This window comes from Balaenoptera musculus, chromosome 1, assembly GCF_009873245.2.
Source record: "Balaenoptera musculus isolate JJ_BM4_2016_0621 chromosome 1, mBalMus1.pri.v3, whole genome shotgun sequence".
Taxonomy (NCBI): domain Eukaryota; kingdom Metazoa; phylum Chordata; class Mammalia; order Artiodactyla; family Balaenopteridae; genus Balaenoptera; species Balaenoptera musculus.
The window spans coordinates 32,876,721-32,895,956 of NC_045785.1; the positions used below are offsets into that span (position 1 = coordinate 32,876,721).

The window sequence follows — 19,236 nt, forward strand, 5'->3', positions numbered from 1 at the left end:
GCAGAAATAGAGACAGAGATGTAGAGAACAAACGTATGGACACCAAAGGGGAAAGCGGGAGGTGGGGAGTGGTGGTGGGATGAACTGGGAGATTGGGATTGACATATATACACTAATATATATAAAATAGATAAGTAATAAGAACCTACTGTATAAAAAAATAAAATTTCCAAAAAAAATTCTGATGTCTATCATTTTAAACAAAAAGGGTATATACATCTCCCTTTTATAAATGACCCTGGCTCTCCAAGCGGCCCCATAGATACTAACCCAGGAATCTCCCCGAAAAGAGGCAGAAGCATGTGACGCATTCCGGAAACGAGCTCCCTGGGCCTTATGGGAAATGTAGTGCCCGATGAATAGCCTGCACCGCGGGGGAGCCTGGGAATCTCTGGGTGGGCAGTTACTTCCGCACACGCGCAGTGGAGCAGTAGCCTGTAGTCTGTAATTTTCCAACCAGCACTGTATGAAGTGAGAGTGGGGGTTTCTCCCAGATCTGGGAGATCTCCGTAACCTGATCTCCAGCTTAGAGTCGGAGCTGGGAGTGTGGCAGTGAAAGACTGGCAGGTATGACTCTGCAGAACTTGGGGGACATAAGGGAAGGGCGGGAAGAAAGGGACCGGTTTATTGGCTTACCGAACTGAAAATAAAACCTTAAAACTCTCACGTGCGGTGACTTCGTGTTTGGGTGTGTGGGTCCTGTTCAATTCTGGAGTAGTTCAGAGAAAGCAAGAGAAGGGCCCGACCGCCACTCAGAGGGTTCCTAGATCCCGGGTGGGGCTAGAGCAAGCTCAGTTTGCATTCCTGCCCTTGCAAGTAAAGGACACTGTGTAGAAGTCTGTGCATCAAACTACACCTTCCCTGATTACAGGAGCACAGTTGGCCCTACCAGAACCATTTAAAACCATTTACAGTCGTTTAAAATTAAACCATGTGAAGGGATCTAGGAATAAAGTGTTTCTAGAGAAACTTCGATGCACTCTTAGGGTATTCTTACAACAATCATCCGAAGTAAATATTCTCCATTTTGCATATGAATTAACTGAAGCTGAGAGAGGTGAAGTTAACTTGCCTAGACTCAAACAGTTTAGTATAGTAGAAGATCTGAGATTCAAATCCAGATGAGTTTTCTTCAAATTTCATTTTTTTCTCAAGATGAAAAAAACCTGCAAAACAAAGCGTTGGACATATTTTCCTTTTGAAATATTTGAGTAATGTATGCTGAGTAAAATTCGGTGTGTCTTTTTTTTTTTTTTTTTTTTTTTTAAGGATCTCTTGGTGAATCTTCAGATTTTCCAGTGAAGACGAAATAAAGCTGGGAGTCCATCTTGCACGTTTTAGCCTTTCTAGGGCCCTAGCAGCGCTGGTTGGAATTTCAAAAAGCCTAGACTGGGCTCATAGGAGATAGTGAATTCCGAGGGGGAGGGGGAGGGGAAGGGAGAGGGAGAAACAGATTTAGAGTCTAAACTGAAGACTCCAGCTTAAAAAAAATCCGCCCCGCCCCCTCCCCGCCGGGTCCCTGGATCCAGCCTTCTCAAGAAACCTATTTGAGATCTCTTACTCCAGCTACAGAACAGAGACCAGAGAATCACAGGAAGGAATGACTTCTAAAGATACTGAGCTTCGGAGGTCAGGCTTTTAGTTATCCTTTTAACTCATTCATTATTTACTTAGGATACAAGTATTTGTATTTACTTAGGATACATTTCTGGGAGAAAAAAAAAGTCACTGGTTTAAAGGTTAACGACTTGCTGTTAGGTTTGTAGGACAGAAATGTACAAGATACTTATCTAAGCTCCATATATTAATAACACATACAGAGATCATTGCTTATAAAATGTAGACTTTTCTGACTTGCTAGAAATGTCGTTCTCCCACTGGGTGACATTTTCTGAGACTGCGGTGTGTGTGCTTCTGTTTTCATAGAGCAGGGTTCTACATTGCAGTCCTGGTGTTTCTCATGTCTTTACTCTCTTCCCCATTTCTACTTTCATAGATCTCTGTGTAAGAGCTGCAGAAATGATCAACTTAGAGGTAAGGCATCCATTTATTGCTATTTTAAATCTCTTTAAAAATCCATATAGAGACTTCCCTGGCGGTCCAGTGGTTAAGACTCCGTGCTTCCACTGCAGGGGGCGCGGGTTCCATCGAGGAACTAAGATCCTGCATGCCGTGCGGCGCAGCCAAAAAAAAAAAACAATCCACATAATAAAAAGGAAATGTATAGTCAGGGAAAACGTAACTTGAATAGATCAGTTCCAAAAGTGCTAAGTTGATATCCAGATTATAGGATCTGCACTTAGTTGGAGCTGCATAAGTATACCCAGTCTTTCTGGTGATCATAGAAAATGGATAGCCAACCTTTTAAAGTACTGGCTTTGTCCTTGAGAATAAAGCAGAACAATTCCCCGGATAAGTAAATTTTTTCCTGGCACAATTCTCCAAAGAAAATATCTTACAATGGGTTTTCTTTTTTTTTTTTTGCCGCACCCCGAGGCTTGTGGAATCTTACTTCCCCAACCAGGGATTGAACCCGCGACCCAGCAGTGAGAGTGCTGAGTCCTAACCACCGGCCCACCAGGGGATTCCCACAATGGGTTTTCATAGAGATAGTGTTAGAAACAATATTGATAGTAACAATCCTGTGATAAATATAACATCAGTTTTCCTATGACTTTCTTTTTTTTAATTTATTTTTATTTATTTATTTATTTATTTATTTGGTTGCACCAGGTCTTAGTTGCAGCAGGGGGGCTCCTTAGTTGTGGCTCACCTGCTCCTTAGTTGTAGCATGCAAACTCTTAGTTGAGGCATGCATTTGGGATCTATTTCCCTGACTGGGGATTGAATCCAGGCCCCCTGCACTGGAAGCGTGGAGTCCTAACCAGTGTGCCACCAGGGAAGTCCCTCCTGTGACTTTCTTAGAGTGTTCCCTAGAATAAGCAGAGAACATAGTGCCAAGAAGTGCTATATGAACTCAATTTGTAAGTCCAGGTACATGTCCTTTTTAATATTCACCTGGATCCATAAGTAAACCTTGCTCCTTTTCCAGAGTCTTCAGCAATTCTTGAGCATTTTCTCTTCCATGTGAATTTAAAAATCAGCTTGTCAAGGTCCATAAGGGGGTGTGTTAGGTATTTTTATTGTGATTGCATTACACTTTTAGATTAATTTGGAGAGAATTCATAACTTTTCAATAATGAGTTCTCCATTTTTTTAAATTGAAGTAGAGTTGATTTACAATGTTGTGCCAATGTCCGCTGTACAGCAGAGTGACTCAGTTATACACATAGAGACATGGTTTTTTCATATTCTTTTCCATTTTGGTTTATCACAGGATATTGAATATAGTTCCCTGTGCTATATGTTAGGACCTTGTTGTTTATCCATTCTAAATGTAATAGCTTGCATCTATCAACCACAAACTACCAGGCCATCCCTCTCCCTCCCCTCCTCCCCGTTGGCAACCACATGTCTGTTCTCTATGTCTGTGAGTCAGTTTCTGATTTGTAGATAGGTTCATTTGTGCCATATTTTAGATTCCACATATAAGTGATATCATATGGTATTAGTCTTTCTCTTTCTGACTTACTTCATTTAGTATGATAATCTCTAGTTGCATCCATGTTGCTGCCAATGGCATTATTTCATTCTTTTTTATGGCTGAGTAATATTCCATTGTATATATGTACCACATCTTCTTTATCCATTCATCTGTCAATGGACATTTAGGTTGTTTCCATGTTTTGGCTGTTGTGAATAGTGCTACTGTGAACATAGGGGTGCATGTATCTTTTTGAATTATAGTTTTGTCCAGGTACATTCCCAGGAGTGGGATTGCTGGATCATATGGTAATTCTATTTTTAGTTTTCTGAGGGACCGCCATACTGTTCTCCATAGTGACTGTACCAACTTACATTCCCACCAACAGTGTAGGAGGGTTCCCTTTTCTCCACACCCTCTCCAGCATTTGTTATTTGTGAGTTCTTCATTTTATTCAGTGTTTTTTGGTCCTTCATTACAGTTTTATAGGTTTATTATGGTAATTCTTTTACATTTCTTATGATGTTTATTCTTATATATGGTTTAAGTTGCTATTGAGAATGGAATGGATCTTTTTTCATTATATTTTCTATTTGGCTATTCTGGTGTAGAGGAAAGTATGGATTTATCTATTTGACTTTATGTCAACTTACAGAACTCTTACTAAGTCCAAGAGTTTTTTAGTTGATTCTTAGATTTTCTAGATAGACCATCATATACTCTTCAAATGGAGTTTTGTTCCTTATTGCCTAATATGTAGGCTCCATTTTTTTTTCTTGTCTTATGTCAATGGACAGGACTTCTAGTAACTATAATTTTGAATGTAATTTCTAGCCAAAATCTTTTTTGTTCCAGTTTTAGTGGGAATGCTTCCAGTGTCTTACTGTTTCCTCTTGTAATCTGGTAGTTGTTTTTTTGTTTTGTTTTGTTTTTTAAATCAAGTTAAGGATTTTTAGCTTGTTAAGATTGTTTTCATAAATTGGGAACTTTTTTCCTCATATCATTTTTTTTATACCTGTCAATAAAGTAATATATTTTTTCTTTAATATAACAGTTTAAAGAATTTCTAATACATTTCCCAATATTGAACTATCTGTGCATTCCTGGGGTAAACCCTGCCTAGTCTCTTAACTTTTTTTTTTTTTTCTAATATTTATTTATTTATTTATTTGGCTGCACCGGGTCTTAGTTGTGGCATGTGGGATCTTTGTTGCCGTGTGCGGGATCTTTAGTTGTGGCATGCAGGCTTTTTTAGTTGCGGCATGTGAATCTAGTTCCCTAACCAGGGACTGAACCCAGGCCCCCTGCTTTGGGAGTGAGGAGTCTTAACCACTGGACCACCAGGGAAGTCCCTCTCTTAACTTTTTAAAGGGACAGATAGTAAATATTTTAGGCTTGAAGGCCATATAACCTCTGTGGCAACTACTCAACTCTGCTCTTGTAGTTGAAGTAAACAAATGGACATAACTATGTTCCAGTTACATTTTATTTACAAACACAGGCGGTCAGCCTGTGGGTTGTAGTTTGCTGATACCTGCTTTATATGGTCTTAACTACCTCTTTGCAGTAGGCATGTTGCCACATGCCTTTTTAATTTCAGTTTAAGTTAAACGTGATTTTGACTTTATGGTTGAGAGGATATATTTTATCATATTAAAAAATCTGTATTTTTCTATTTTATTATGCTTATGTGTGTCTGGCCTATTAACCTTATAGCCCCTCTAATATCTTATTACCTTTACATGTTTGTTTTGCAGTGTCTAATAGATTGTAAGATCTCTGAGGGCAGTAATAATTTTATTCTTTTTTTTATCTCTAGTACTGTACTTGGTATGTCCTCATTGAATATTGTATGAGTGAATGAATGAAGAACATATAAGTAATATTTTAAAATAATTTTATTGAGACATAATTCATATATTACAAATTGACCCCTTTAAAATATATACAATTTAGTGGGGTTTTTTAGTATATTATCATAATTGTGAACCCATCACCACTAATCTCAGAACATTTTCATTACTCTCAAAAGAAACCCCATATCCATTAGCAGTCACTCCCCATTCCTTCCTTCCCCCAGCCCTGAATTACTTTATGTTTATATGTATTTGCCTATTCTGAACATTTCATACAAATGGAACCATACAATATGTGATCTCTTGTGACTGGCTTCTCTCAGCCAGCACAAAATTTTCAAGGATCATCTATGTTGTAGAGTCCTTTTTATTGCTGAATAATATTGGATCATATGGATGTACCTCATTTTGTTTATCTATTTATTAGCTGATGGATACTCATACTGTTGCCACTTTTGCCTATTATGAATAATTCTGCTATGGGCATTTGTGTATGGTTTTTTTTTGGGGGGGGGGATGTATGATTTCAATTCTTTTGCGTATATACCTAGGAAAAATTGCTGGGTCATATGGTGACTCTATGTTTGACATTTTGAGGAGCTCCTGAACTGTTTTCCATAGTTGCTGCACCATTTTACAGTTCTACCATCAATGTATGAGAGTTCCAGTTTCTCCCTATCCTTATTAACACTTGTCATTGTCTGCCTTTGATTTTAGCCATCCTAGTGGGTATAAAGTGATACCTCATTGTGGTTTTAATTTGTATTTACTAATGATGTTGAACATCTTTTCATGTGCTTATGGACCATAATCTGTTTTTGGAAAAATGTCTGTTCAAATCCTTTGCCCATTTTTAAATTGGGTTTTCTTTTTATTGTTGTGTTGTAAGAATTCTTTTTATAATTTAGATACAAATTTCTTTTTAGATATATGATTTACAAATATTTCCTCCTATTTTGTGAATTGTCTTTTTCACTTTCTTCATGGTGTGCTTTGAAGCTTAAAAATGTTTAATTTTGATGAATACCAATTTATCTATTTTTTTTCTTTTGTCACTTACACTTTTTCTGTCATGTGTAAGAAACCATTGCCTAATCCCAGGTCATAAAGATTTACTCCCTTGTTTTCATCTAAGAATTATATACAGTTGACCCTTGAGCAACACGGGTTTGAACCGTGTGGGTCCACTTATATGCAGATTTTTTTCAATACATACATACTACAGTACTACATGACCTGTGGTTCGTTGAATTTGTGATTGTGGAACCACGGATATGGAGGGCTGTAAAGTTATTATGTGGATTTTTAACTGTGGGGAGGTTGGCACCCCTAACCCCCAAGTTGTTCAAGGGTCACCTCTAGTTTTAACTCTTACACATAGGTCTCTGATCCATTTTCAGTTCATTTTTATATATGATGTGAGGTGTGTGTTGAGGGAGTCCAACTTCATTTTTTTGCATGTGGAGATCCAGTTGTTCCAACACCATTTGTTTAAAAGACCATTCTTTCCCCCATTGAATTATCCTGGTACTAGTTGAATATTTTTAATATAATTTTTGTTTCTATCACAAAGTATATTTCTGAATCAGGTGTACAGTAGTTATCATACATTACTTTCTGAAAACTCAACAATGAACATGATATGATCCTAAGAGGCTGCCATGATTCTCTTACAAGTCCCCAAATGATGCACACTTTAGTTTGAAGATCCATGTACTATTACAGGGATCAGTGACACTCCAGGATGTGGCTGTGGAATTCACCCCAGAGGAATGGCAGCTGCTTGACTGTGATCAGAGAACCTTGTATTGGGATGTGATGTTGGAGAACTTTAGAAACCTCATCTCAATGGGTAAGGACAGTGGGTGGTAACTTTTCAGTGTAACTCATTATGTTTTAATAGTGCCCTTCCTTTAAGACCTGTGAAAGCTGTGAACATTCTGAAGCATTAGTAAGTTTGTCCCTGAATTTTAGTGGTCAAAGATTCTTAATCCCCTTTGGGGATCAGATAATTTGTTTAATGCTTCTGCCTCCCAAATGAAGAAGGGTCTTTTCTGTTCTAAAGCTTGTCTGTCATCTTCACAGGCCCTAAGACTCCAGGAGGCAAACCCGAATTGTGAGGTAGTCGTTTGTTCCTAGCACTTTGTCCCCAGTTCTGTGTTGTTTCCCATGAACAGGGTGTCCAGTCACCAAAACAAAAGTGATCTTCAAGGTGGAGCAAGGACAAGAGCCATGGATGGTGGAGGGAGAGAACCCATGTTGGCGCTCTCCAGGTGAGTCAGAGAAAACAGGTAGATGGGAGTCTCTGGAACTGAGATCTCAGTTGGTGAGTGAGGGACAGCCACCTCTGAAATACTTTGCAGGAAGCACCTCTTAAAACCACACACCTTTGAAAGTGACTGGGTACACCTGACACAACATCCTCAGATCCCCAGATGGCACCTTCACTTCCACTCTTCCACGTGGCTGCTCTTTCTGTTTCTCAGCTCTTGTGTGGGAGGATGTCCTTCCTCTCTGCTCTGGCTCCTCACGCTGCCTGTCCCATCGAAGTGCTTGTTGGTTCTCCCAGTTCCTAGAATCCTCATTCTTCTTCCCTCCTCAACATGATGGCCGATATTTCCATACATCAATTTCTAATAATGTAATCAAATTATGTGGATTTGAAGTCTTATTCCACCAACCTCTGTCTAACCTAATTATTTTGTAGCACAACTTTATTTATAAAATAGGGATAATATTACTTTTTACCTCAGGTTTTTGTAAAGATTATGTGAGTTAATACAAGCAAACCCCTTCATATAGTGGCAGACAGTAAGTGTTCAGCATATGTTAGTTGTTTTTATTTCAAAACTTTTATAACACATGTTCTTCCTAATTTTTTTCCTTTTTTAAAAAAACTCGTTCCTTTTCTTGCAGCATATACTCCCCCTGTGTACCCTACCTTGCTTATCTTTAATCTTACGGCTAACTTGGGGTATCTACCTTCTAGTGCATCTTTCTGCTTCACTTGATAATATTGATATCTTTTGGAAATTGTCCTCCAACTTTATTTGAATTAGTTCCTCACTAATCTGCCCTCACCCTTTCTCACAGCTTATTCACCGTTTGCTTTTTGACTTCTCTTCCATCTTCTGAAATTCTGTCCACAGTAACTCCCTCAGAAACTTCATCACTTTAAAGACTACAGTTATTTATTTTGTGCCATCTCCAGCATCTTTGCCTCACAGCTTCCATTCCCATAATTTTACCCTACCTGGCCTTATTGTGTCGTTTGGTTCATAGTAACCAATTTTGAATATTCTTCAACACTTTACCTTTATCCTTACAATAAAAGGTAATGACTGGCCTGCTGCTCTGTAGTCATAAAATCACTGTGGTAAGCAATGGCTTTTTCTCTTAAGATTTCTCCTTAAATACTATTGTGACTATTACTATAATTTCAACTATTAGTTTATCCAAGACTGACTCAAAATAAAATCTTCCCTTTGCACAGAGTCAATAAAGAAGTATGTTTCAAATGATTAAGATACCAATTAAATGTGTTTAGATTCCCTGGAACCCTAATTACTACTGGCATAAACCAATGAATTTAACTCCTGATATGGTATCTCGGCTGTTTATGTAAATACTTATATTGCCAATTCCAGCCTATTTTCTGGTTTATCTTAGATGTTCTTGCAAGATTTATCTGAATTATTTCATTTTGCTTGTCACTCTTCTGACAAACATGTTATTCCTGTATAACCTGTATTATGGTATTTAAATGGCTTATCCCTCTGTATGTGATCCCATTTTGTTTATCCAGAATTGTCCGTCTTTTCCCTATTCCATGCAATTAGACTCTTTAGCATCCTCTGTACACAGTTTTCTTTTCCGCATCAGTCCTTTTGATTCTGATGTGCTCCATCTAACTAAAGCTGTTACCGAAAGCTCGGCCTCTCTGTACAGCGATGCTGGATCAAATCACAGTTTTGGGTGAAGTAGAAGAGGATAGCTTTATTGCTTTGCCAGGCAAAGGGAGACACACTGGGCTTCTGCCTTGAAAAACTATGTGTCTCTCCCCCAGAGGATTTGATTAAGGGCTTTATAACAGGGGTTCAAAGGTGGGGTCCTGACAAGATTAGGGTGTGAGCAGGGCTTGCACTCCCTCAGTCTCAGGTGGTCTTCTCTTAATCTTGATGAGCTTCTCTGGTCCCTTTAATCCTGCCTCAGGTGGTTTCTTAGCTGCTCCTCCCTTGATTAGCAACTGTTCAAATCCACCCTTTGGAACTCAGGGAAGGTCATGGAGGCTTGAGTCTTGCCTGGAAGAAATGGTGGACAAAAGGAGGCCTCAGTGCCCAGGCCTCACGGTTTCAGTGCCTGGGAGCCTCTCAAGGCCCCACTCGGTTTCAAAACCAGCATGCTATGAAGTCTGAATTCAGTTTTCTCCTCTTTCATGGTAACTTTAGCCTACATTGATCTCTGCCTTCTTTGAATTCCCATCCCAACTCTACTATGGCTCTGTCACAAAAACTTGACATATACTATCTTAGATTTTTTTTAATCCTGTGGCTTTTAAGACTTTTTTTAAAAAACACCTGTGGCTTTAAGGCATGTTTTCTTATGATTACTCCCTGAAGAGAAAGTCCAGTATCATTTTTTTTTCTTTACACCATTGCTGAGCACATCATGGACATTCAATGAATATTTAATTAATTCATTTTTGTAAAGTCAGGGATTGTGGGGATGTTTCTTATCCTTTCATTCAACAAGGCTTTTTAATGTTTCCTGAGAAGGATTCAAATAAAGAAAAAAAAATTGTTTTTCCAGGTGTGTAAATTGTAGTTGAAAAGGCAAAACATAGCCATATATTTTAAAATTTGATGAATGTGGAACATTTGTTCAATGCACAGTAACATTGCGGTTTTAATCTAGTTAGTTGTCAAAATAAATGGTTTAGGCAGCAGTGATGACTGTCTTAGAAGTTCAGAGAAAATGGAGCCTAAAGTTTAAAGTAGGCAAAGACTGGAGGAGCCTTTCTTTTAAGATCATGGAACAATGGCTCCTCCCTAAAGGATATCTAAATACTACATAGGATGAGAGAGGATGAAGGAGGGCAAGTTAAGGTGGGGAAGGAACATGAGCAAATGATTGTAGCTATTTAGAATCTAGAATCCTTGGAACAGAAGTAGGTATTTGTTGAGGGCTAGAGCAGAGCATGCTTAGATACCATGAGTGAATTCATTGTATTGCATATTTTTGTTCACCAGGCTGATTACCCTGGATTTTTCAGTTGGTTATTGTTGGCCAAGGTAACACAGGATGCTGCTTCTCATTGGTTGAAGTAGAGAGGAAAGAAGACAGAAACCCAGTCCCCACATTTAGAACCACTCAATAAAGAAATGTGTATTAATGGCTATAGCCCACTACTCAGCCAGCTCCATAGAGGATAAGGCATGAAGCAAAAGGCTAGGGGTATTGTAGTAACTCCACATGGAAGGAAATTCAGGAGTGGGGAATTATAACCCCCTCCCTAATTTTTTTTTTGTTTTTAATGGAACAGTGAATTTGGGATTTATAGGGTTTTGAGACTAGGAGTCTAAAAATGTGACTTCAGGAGCAAAGAGGCTTTTTGGGGACTAGTTTGTTAGGAAGATTGAAAGAGGATGTAAAAGCAGTACTTGTCATATATCAAAACTCAGCCTGAATAAAAATGGTAACAAGCAGATAGAAACTGTGCTTGGGCTAAGAATAGCACACCCTCAAATGACCTGCTAGACCTTTGTGTTCTTGGGCTTACAAGTACGTGTAAGAATGAATCCCAGCTGTAGTAGAGTTGGAGCCCTGTCTACAGATATGTCTCAGCCGTGGTTTGGATGAGGTTAGAGGATTGGAGATAGAAAAATGTTCCTGAAGGGAAGTGACATTGTGCCAGATGATCAAGAGGAAAAAGAGATATGAATGAGGGAAATAAGGAGCTATTCTACCTGGGTAATCTAGGGATTAGGTAGTAAGGACCCTGATTCTGATCTCCCATCTCCAAATCTAGTTTTCCCTCTGATATTTTCCCTTAACTCCCTTGTCTCGTTCCCCTAGCTACCCAGTCCATTGATCACATCTCCACAGTGGGCTCTCTTCATTCTGTGAGCTAACCATATGCCCTTGTTGAGAAATTGAGCAACTTTTTGATTTCCTTTGTACCCTCCTTACTGTACCTTTTGCTATTTTACTATCTTTCCTCAGGTCACAAGTTAAGCCATCTATTCTCATTGTCATTCTGTGCTCCCATTTCCTCTTTAGCAGTTTTATTCGTAAAGCTCAGGAGCAAGGCAAATACAGATTTGTTTCAGAACGAGAGACTAGATTTGAAATCATATATGTTTCTATAACTGTCGATGGCAAAAATTAACTAGGAATGTTTCACTGTACTCCTTTTTAGAAGCTGACTGCCCACTTATTGATGAATCAGACAAGAACCAGGAAAGCAAAGACAATTTTTTGAATTCAGTTTTGTTCATGTTCAATAAAATTCTGACTGTGAAGAGACTTCATGGTTATAATATGAGCACAAGTCTTAATCCTACAAGAAAAAAATCATATAAATGTAAGTCATATAGGAAGAGTTTGCAACCTACTTCAGACTTACTTAATTGTAATAGATGTTATACTGGAGAAAACTGTTATGAATGCAGTGAATGTGGGAAAGCCTTCAAAAAGAAGTTTCATTTTATTAGACATGAAAAAAATCATACAAGAAAAAAACCCTTTGAATGCAACGACTGTGGGAAAGCCTATAGCAGGAAGGCTCACCTTGCAACTCATCAGAAAATACATAATGGAGAGAGACCCTTTGTGTGCAGTGATTGTGGGAAAGCGTTTACGCATAAAGCACAACTCGTGGTCCATCAGAGACTCCACACTGGAGAGAAGCCTTATGAATGCGGTCAATGCGGGAAATCATTCACCTGGAACTCCTCCTTTACTCAACACGTGAAATCACATACACTTGAGAACTCATTTGAATGTAAGGAATGTGGGAAAACCTTCAGGTATAGTTCATCCCTTTATAAACACTCTAGATTTCATACAGGAGAGAAACCCTATCGATGCATCGTATGCGGCAAAGCCTTTGGCAACACTTCTGTGCTTGTTACGCATCAAAGAATTCACACAGGAGAGAAACCTTATGGATGTATTGAATGTGGCAAAGCCTTCATCAAGAAGTCTCATCTCCTCAGACATCAGATAATTCATACAGGAGAAAAGCCCTATGAATGTAGCAAATGTGGGAAAGCATTTTCCCAGAAGTCAAATCTTATTGTACATCAGAAAATTCATATGTAATATTCACTTATGAATCTGAGAAAACTTTAAATATTTGATAAACCTTATTAAGTAGAGAATTTATGATGAGGAGAAATCCACCAATCTGAATGAACTGGAAGAATAAATTCCCATTAAAAAAACCAATGCCAATCATGTTCTCAAGTGATAATAAAGTTTTTAGAGAAAAGATCACAGAAAAAGTTAATTTATAAATGCACATAGAGCTTGGAAAGTAAGCATAAATTAAACAATCAAGGAATCAGTGAAAACTACATTTACCATCTCTGATTTTTAATTTTTATAACAAATTATACAATTATGCAAGTGTGAGTATAAAATGTTTATATTATATATTATATTAAATTATATCTATTAAGAGTTTCTGCAGTAAATTTCACCATTTTTTTCTTCCAACCCTAACAGTAACATGCAAGTGAAAACATGTGGTTTAATATGTAGTATGAATTTCAGTAATATATTCACCCATTTGCTGGCACTTTTAAGGGGTATGGCAGTGTTACTGAATCTCATTCTCAAACTTGTTATAAAGATGTATAGAATTACACATATGTATAATTTAACAAGATACCAGTTGAGAGGGGGAAAGCAGTTGTATTCTGTATTACAGTAAGTACTCAGTTGAGGAAAAGAAGTATTTAAATAAGTGTGTAAATAAAACATTTGCCCTTCAAATATTCCTGTTCTTTTTCATTGATGTATTTACCTAAGGTGTAAGCATAGCTCAAGTAGTAGTTAACTAGGGTATCATCTACATTTCATTTTAATAAACTAGAGTATCATGATACTTTGCAACTTTCAGAGAGTGAGCTTTGGGGTCTATTTTTTGTTTTCTTGTAAGAAATTGATACAGGTTTAGCTCCTAGGGGTGCCTGGAATTTACCATGTGACAGCACAGGCAGCATTAATCGAGTTGAAAAGAGCACATTTTTTTTTTGCTTAGCAACTTCACTTTGGAACGTGACATTTTGTAAGTTCCACATGTTCCCTTAAAAGGATGAACCAACCATTACTTAAGCTACAGTTTTTACTGCTGTTCACAATATTCTTTGATAATGTCAAAAAACTTTTATGCCTTTTCTTGAGTTGTGACAAAACAGCTTGAACCTAAATTCAGAAATCAAGCCTTTTCAAGTTTAAGCTCAGTTACAACTATATTACATTGTTTTTCTCTCATTGGCCATTTTTTGAAGAGTAATGCTGAGTAATGATTATAAATGAATGATAGTGCTTTTTTTTGAACAAGCACACTAGCACTTAAGGATCTAAATTATTTACTGACTTTTTTGCTTGACCAAACTTTAGTCAGGCTCCTGAACATTTCCGAGGCCCACTTGCACACTTACTTGTAAAATCTAGTTTTAGCAAGAACCCTGCTAAGTCATTTTAACCAGAACCCTGCACCCTCAATATCTGATCAGGTTCCTCATCCTCCATCATCCTTCAGGTGATGTCTGATCACCCTAGCCTGTCTTCAGCAGGAATCCTATAAGGCAGGTTCAGCCAGAACCCTCCTTACCCGTGATGTTTTCTCTTAGTAATTTTCCACCCACTGACCCCTACCCTGCTCCTTAGCTATAAATTCCTACTTGTGCATGGTGTATTCAGAGTTGAGCGCAATCTCTCCCCAACTAAAATCCCATGGCAGTGGTCCCTATACCTATCACACTGGTCCTCAATAAAGTCTGTCTTGTCATTTGTCATCTTTAACAAATGTCACTGAATACCTTTTTTCTTTAACACTTCCCCAGTTGTTTTAGGAGGCGGCATACTGGTTACACTCTTGCAGTTTCAGAATTTTCTGTTACCTTCTTTCTTTTGGAATTGTCTTCAGAATCCATTTGTCAGCCACACAGGGAATTCTTTAGGTATGTATAGTCACGGGACTTGCCTTTTTTTATCAACTCAACAGTCTTCTCTCATTTCCTACATGAAATCCTTGTTTTACCCTACTCAGTGCTTTCCATTCCCATCCTATCTCCCCTTCCCATGCCCATGCTTCTCATCTGAGAAACTCCAAACTATGTAAGGCTACAGGAAGAGGACACATATTAGGAGGCAGTAGGGAGCTCTACTGTTGTCGGCATGATGTGAGGTCCCCTTGGAAGAGCAGCTGTGTAGGTCGAGGTGGCAAGAGGTGTGCGATGGTCTGCGAATAAAACAAGGGAATTTTAATTGTAATATGTCAGGAAGCATGTTATCTAGGTTCCATAAATTAATTCACTCCCTTAAGTGGAAGAAGGAATACAGTAGAGCAAGTTAAAATATACTTCCTTGGGCTTCCCTGGTGGCGCAGTGGTTAAGAATCCGCCTGCCAATGCAGGGGACACGGGTTCAAGCCCTGGTCCAGGAAGATCCCACATGCCGTGTAGCAACTAAGCCCGTGCGCCATAACTGCTGAACCTGCGCTCTAGAGCCCGCGAGCCACAACTACTGAGCCCATGTGCCACAACTACTGAAGCCCGCGCGCCTAGAGCCTGTGCTCTGCAACAAGAGAAGCCACCGCAATGAGAAGCCCGTTCGCAACGAAGGATAACCTCCGCTTGCTGCAACTAGAGAAAGCCCACGCTCAGGAACAAAGACCCAATGCAGCCAAAAATTAAAAAAAAATTTTTTAAATATATATATATACTTCCTTACTGGACAAATATAAACTGCCACCTTGAGAGTTTCTGTCACTGAGCTCATTGGCTTAGGCCATACGAGATTTTGGCAAAAAGAAAACCAAAACTATGCTTAGTTCCATCCAAACATCTCAGATTCCCAGAACTCCCTAGTCTATTTGTATTCTGTGGCTGAAACAGCCATACACAATCTAAATGAGAACTTCCTCGATTTTTCCCACCTCTAAGAGTTTGTCATACCTTGAGATTTTCTTTCATTTTTTACTTTATAAAAAGATCACTGAAAAATACCTTCTTTCTCTTTTATTTATACACAGATGGCAGATAGGGCGTTTTCTCCCCAGTGAAACTTCATTTTTTTCTGATTATATCATATATGCTAATTTTTAAGAATCAAATACAAAAAGTATAATGAAAAGAAGAAAACAGAGAAAGTGGAAAAGGCAGATCTAAGTTTAGGAGTCCTTGAGTTCTGAAAAAAGAGAGTTTAGGCTTTATAAAGGTGTTAAAAAAAGTAAGGGTAACTAGAAAAGCATAGAAATATAATGTGTAACTTAAAAATCTGAAGAGAGCAATAATGAAAACTTCATAAATCCAACAGAGCAGGAAAGGTGAAAGTTGCAGAAAACGATATAATAAATAGAAAGCCAAAAAAAGTAGAAATAAATAAAAGTATATCAATAATAATATTAATTGCAAATGTGTTAAACTCACCTATGATGAGGAAGAAACAATGGTCTCTTATTTTTTTAGAAGCACTTTAGTCTTTTAGTAATTTCCTTTGCAAAACTAAAAGCATATTATTTCCAGTGAGCTAGTGCATACCACAGAAAACCTTGATTTACATTACCACCAAGATCTCATGTAATAGGAGCAGAGTAGTCCCCCAAAAGAAAAATAGGGTCTGTTACCAAAAGAAGAAGAAGAGGAAGTTCCCTGGTGGCCTAGTGGCTAGGATTCTGGGCTTTCACTGCAGTGGCCTGGGTTCAATCCCTGGTTGGGGAACTGAGATCCTGCAAGCTGCATGCTGTGGGCAGAAAAAAAAAAAAAAAAGGAAGAAGTGAGGCTGAGAAGATGTTCAATAACATTTCACCCCTTTGAACATGGACATTCTGTTATATGACCACAGTTCAATGATCAAAATTTTAAAAAATTTACCACTGGTATAATACTATTCTCTAATCTATCATCCATAAAATTCCCCAGTTGTCTCAATACTGTTCTTTTCTAAAGAAATTTTTAATTTTGGAATAATTTTAGGTTTACAGAAAAGTTTCAAAGCTAGTACAGAGAGTTCCCATATATCCTTCACCTATTGCCCATAAAGTTAACATCTTTTATTACCAGAGCACAACTAAGAAGCCAACACCGGTTTATCACAATTAACTAAATTCCAGATTTTATTCATATTTCACTAGTTTTTCAATAAATGTCCTTTTTCTGATCTAGGATCCAATCCAAGATACCACATTGCATTTAAACCAATAATGTTTTTCTTAACAATTTTTTTTTTTCTGGTCCAGGATCCAAACCAGGATTACCCATTGTATTTAGCTGTCATATTTCTTCAGACTCCTTTAATCTGGAACAATTCCTCAGCCTTTCAACATCTTTCATGACATTGATATTTTTGGAGAGTACAGGCCAGCTATTTTGTAGAGTGCCCCTCAGTTTTGGTTGGTCTGATGATTCCTCATGATTAGATTCAGGTTATGCATTTGGGCAAGTATATCATGTAAGTGATATTCTTAGCATTTCATGTAAGGAGGCACAATGTCAAACTTGTCTTATTACTGGTGATCTTACTTTTTTTAATTTTATTTTTAAATTTTATTTATTTATTTATTTACTTATTTGGCTGAGGTGGGTCTTCATTGCTGCACACGGGCTTTCTCTAGTTGTGGCGAGCAGGGGCTACTCTTCGTTGCAGTGCGCAGGCCTCTCATCGTGGTGGCTTCTCTTGTTGTGGAGCACAGGCTCTAGGTGCGCAGGCTTCAGTAGTTGTGGCATGCGGGCTCAGTAGATGTGGCTCACGGGCTCTAGAGCACAGGCTCAGTAGTTGTGGCGCATGGGCTTAGTTGCTTCGCAGCATATGGGATCTTCCCGGACCAGGGCTCAAACCCGTGTCCCCTGCATTGGCAGGCGGATTCTTAACGACTGCGCCACCAGGGAAGTCCCATTACTGGTCACTTTAACTTTAATTACTTGGTTAGGGTGGCATCCACCACATTTCTACATTGTAAAATTACCATTTTTCCCTTAATTAATTAATTACTTAATTACAAAGGGGAAAATGGTAATTAAGTAATTTTCAGGGGAAATAATATCCTGTTCCTCATCAGACTTTCACTAAAGTGCTAGTTTTAGCACCGTTAATCTACCCGTTCCCCTTCCGTCTTTTTTCCTTCTTGAATTTTTTTTTTTCCACAGAAACCATCTCTTTGTCTCACTGAAATTCCCCCAATCTAGACTTTTCAGGTCATGTTCTCTTAAACTCATTCCAAACAGGCTTTCCCCTACACCACTCCGCTGAAACTGTTCTGGTAAAGGTCACCGACAAAATTCTACGTACTGTATCCAATGACCAAGTCGTCGGCCTTAATTATTAACAGCTTAGGACGCAATGTAGCCCTCAGTTCTCTGTGAAGTATTTATTTCCACTTTGCTTACAGCAGCCACATTCTCCTGGTTCTCCTCCTGCTTCACTGATTTTTCCTTCTCAGTCTCCCTGCTGAGTCCTTCTCATCTCTACAAACTCTCAACTTGGGAATATCCCAGGGCTCTATCCTCAGACCTCTTCTCTTCTCTCTCTATACGCTCTTCATTGGTAGCCCCATTTGTCTGATGGTTTTAAAGTCTATCTATATAATGATATCTCCCAAATGTATTTCTTGTAGACATCTCTCCTGAACTCAAGCATATTTGCCCAACTTCACCACGTGGTTGTCTCTAATCGGCATCTCAAACTCAACACGTTCAAAACAGGTCCTGCTCTCTCTCCTTCTCCCTAGATGTGCTCCTCTTGCAGCCTTCTCCATCTCATCTGATGGCAATTCCATCCTTTCACTTGCTCACACCTGGAACTTGGGAATCATCCTTGAGTCTCCTTTTTCTCTCATACCTTACATATGATCTACAGTAAATCAATATCGAGTCTGCCTTCAAACTAGACCTTGAATGCAACTACTTCTCACTAGCTCTTCTGCTACTACTTGGTCTGAGCTACCATCATCTCACTTCTTGATTATTCTAATGACCTCCTAACTGGTTGTACCCTGGCTTTCCTCCAGTTTATTCTCCACACAGCAGCCAGAGTGATCATATTAAAACTTGAGTCAGACCATGCCACTCCTCTGCTCAAAATTCTCCAGAAGCCTCTATTTTCACTCAGAGGAAAAGCTGAAGTCCTTACATTGATTACAAGTCCCTCCACAGTCTGGGCCCTCACCCCTCCTTACCTCTTTATTATTCTCCCTTCTCCAGGTACATGGCCCTCCTTGCTGTTCTTTAAATGTGTTTGGCACTTTCTGCTTCAGGTCTTTGCTCTTGCTGTTTCCTCTACCTAAAACCCTTTTTCATCTGGCATGAGTTTGCAACTTCATTTCCTTCAGGTCTTTGCTCAAATATCTCCTAAGAGAGGCCTTCCTGGACTACTCTGTTTAAAACTGCAGCCCTCCACTACTGCCTATCCCCTTTCGTTGCACTATTTTTCTCCATAGCATTTATCAATATCTAATAAAATAGAACATTAGCTCCACGAGGCAGGCATTTTTGTCTGTTTTGCTCACTACTCCATACCCAAATCAATGTCTGGTATATAACAGGAACTCAGGCAACATGTTTTTGTTGAATGAATATTAGATATATGCTTACGATAAGGCCTGACAGT

The 19,236-nt window shown here is 38.6% G+C and overlaps 1 protein-coding gene across 4 annotated transcripts; it reads left to right on the top strand.

Moving 5' to 3' along the window:
• Positions 1-441: 441 nt before the first annotated feature.
• ZNF684 (zinc finger protein 684) lies at positions 442-13,383 on the top strand. 4 transcript variants are annotated; one of them, XM_036836532.1, is made up of 5 exons: positions 442-567; positions 1,997-2,034; positions 7,126-7,252; positions 7,578-7,673; positions 11,819-13,383. In XM_036836532.1, exons 2-5 carry the CDS (start codon positions 2,020-2,022, stop codon positions 12,721-12,723), a joined length of 1,143 nt encoding a protein of 380 aa, XP_036692427.1. In that variant the 5' UTR covers positions 442-567; positions 1,997-2,019; the 3' UTR covers positions 12,724-13,383. The 4 variants fall into 4 exon arrangements, with proteins under 4 accessions (XP_036692427.1, XP_036692435.1, XP_036692455.1 ...); XM_036836540.1 differs by lacking the exon at positions 7,578-7,673; XM_036836560.1 differs by lacking the exon at positions 7,126-7,252.
• The last annotated feature ends 5,853 nt before the right edge of the window (positions 13,384-19,236 follow it).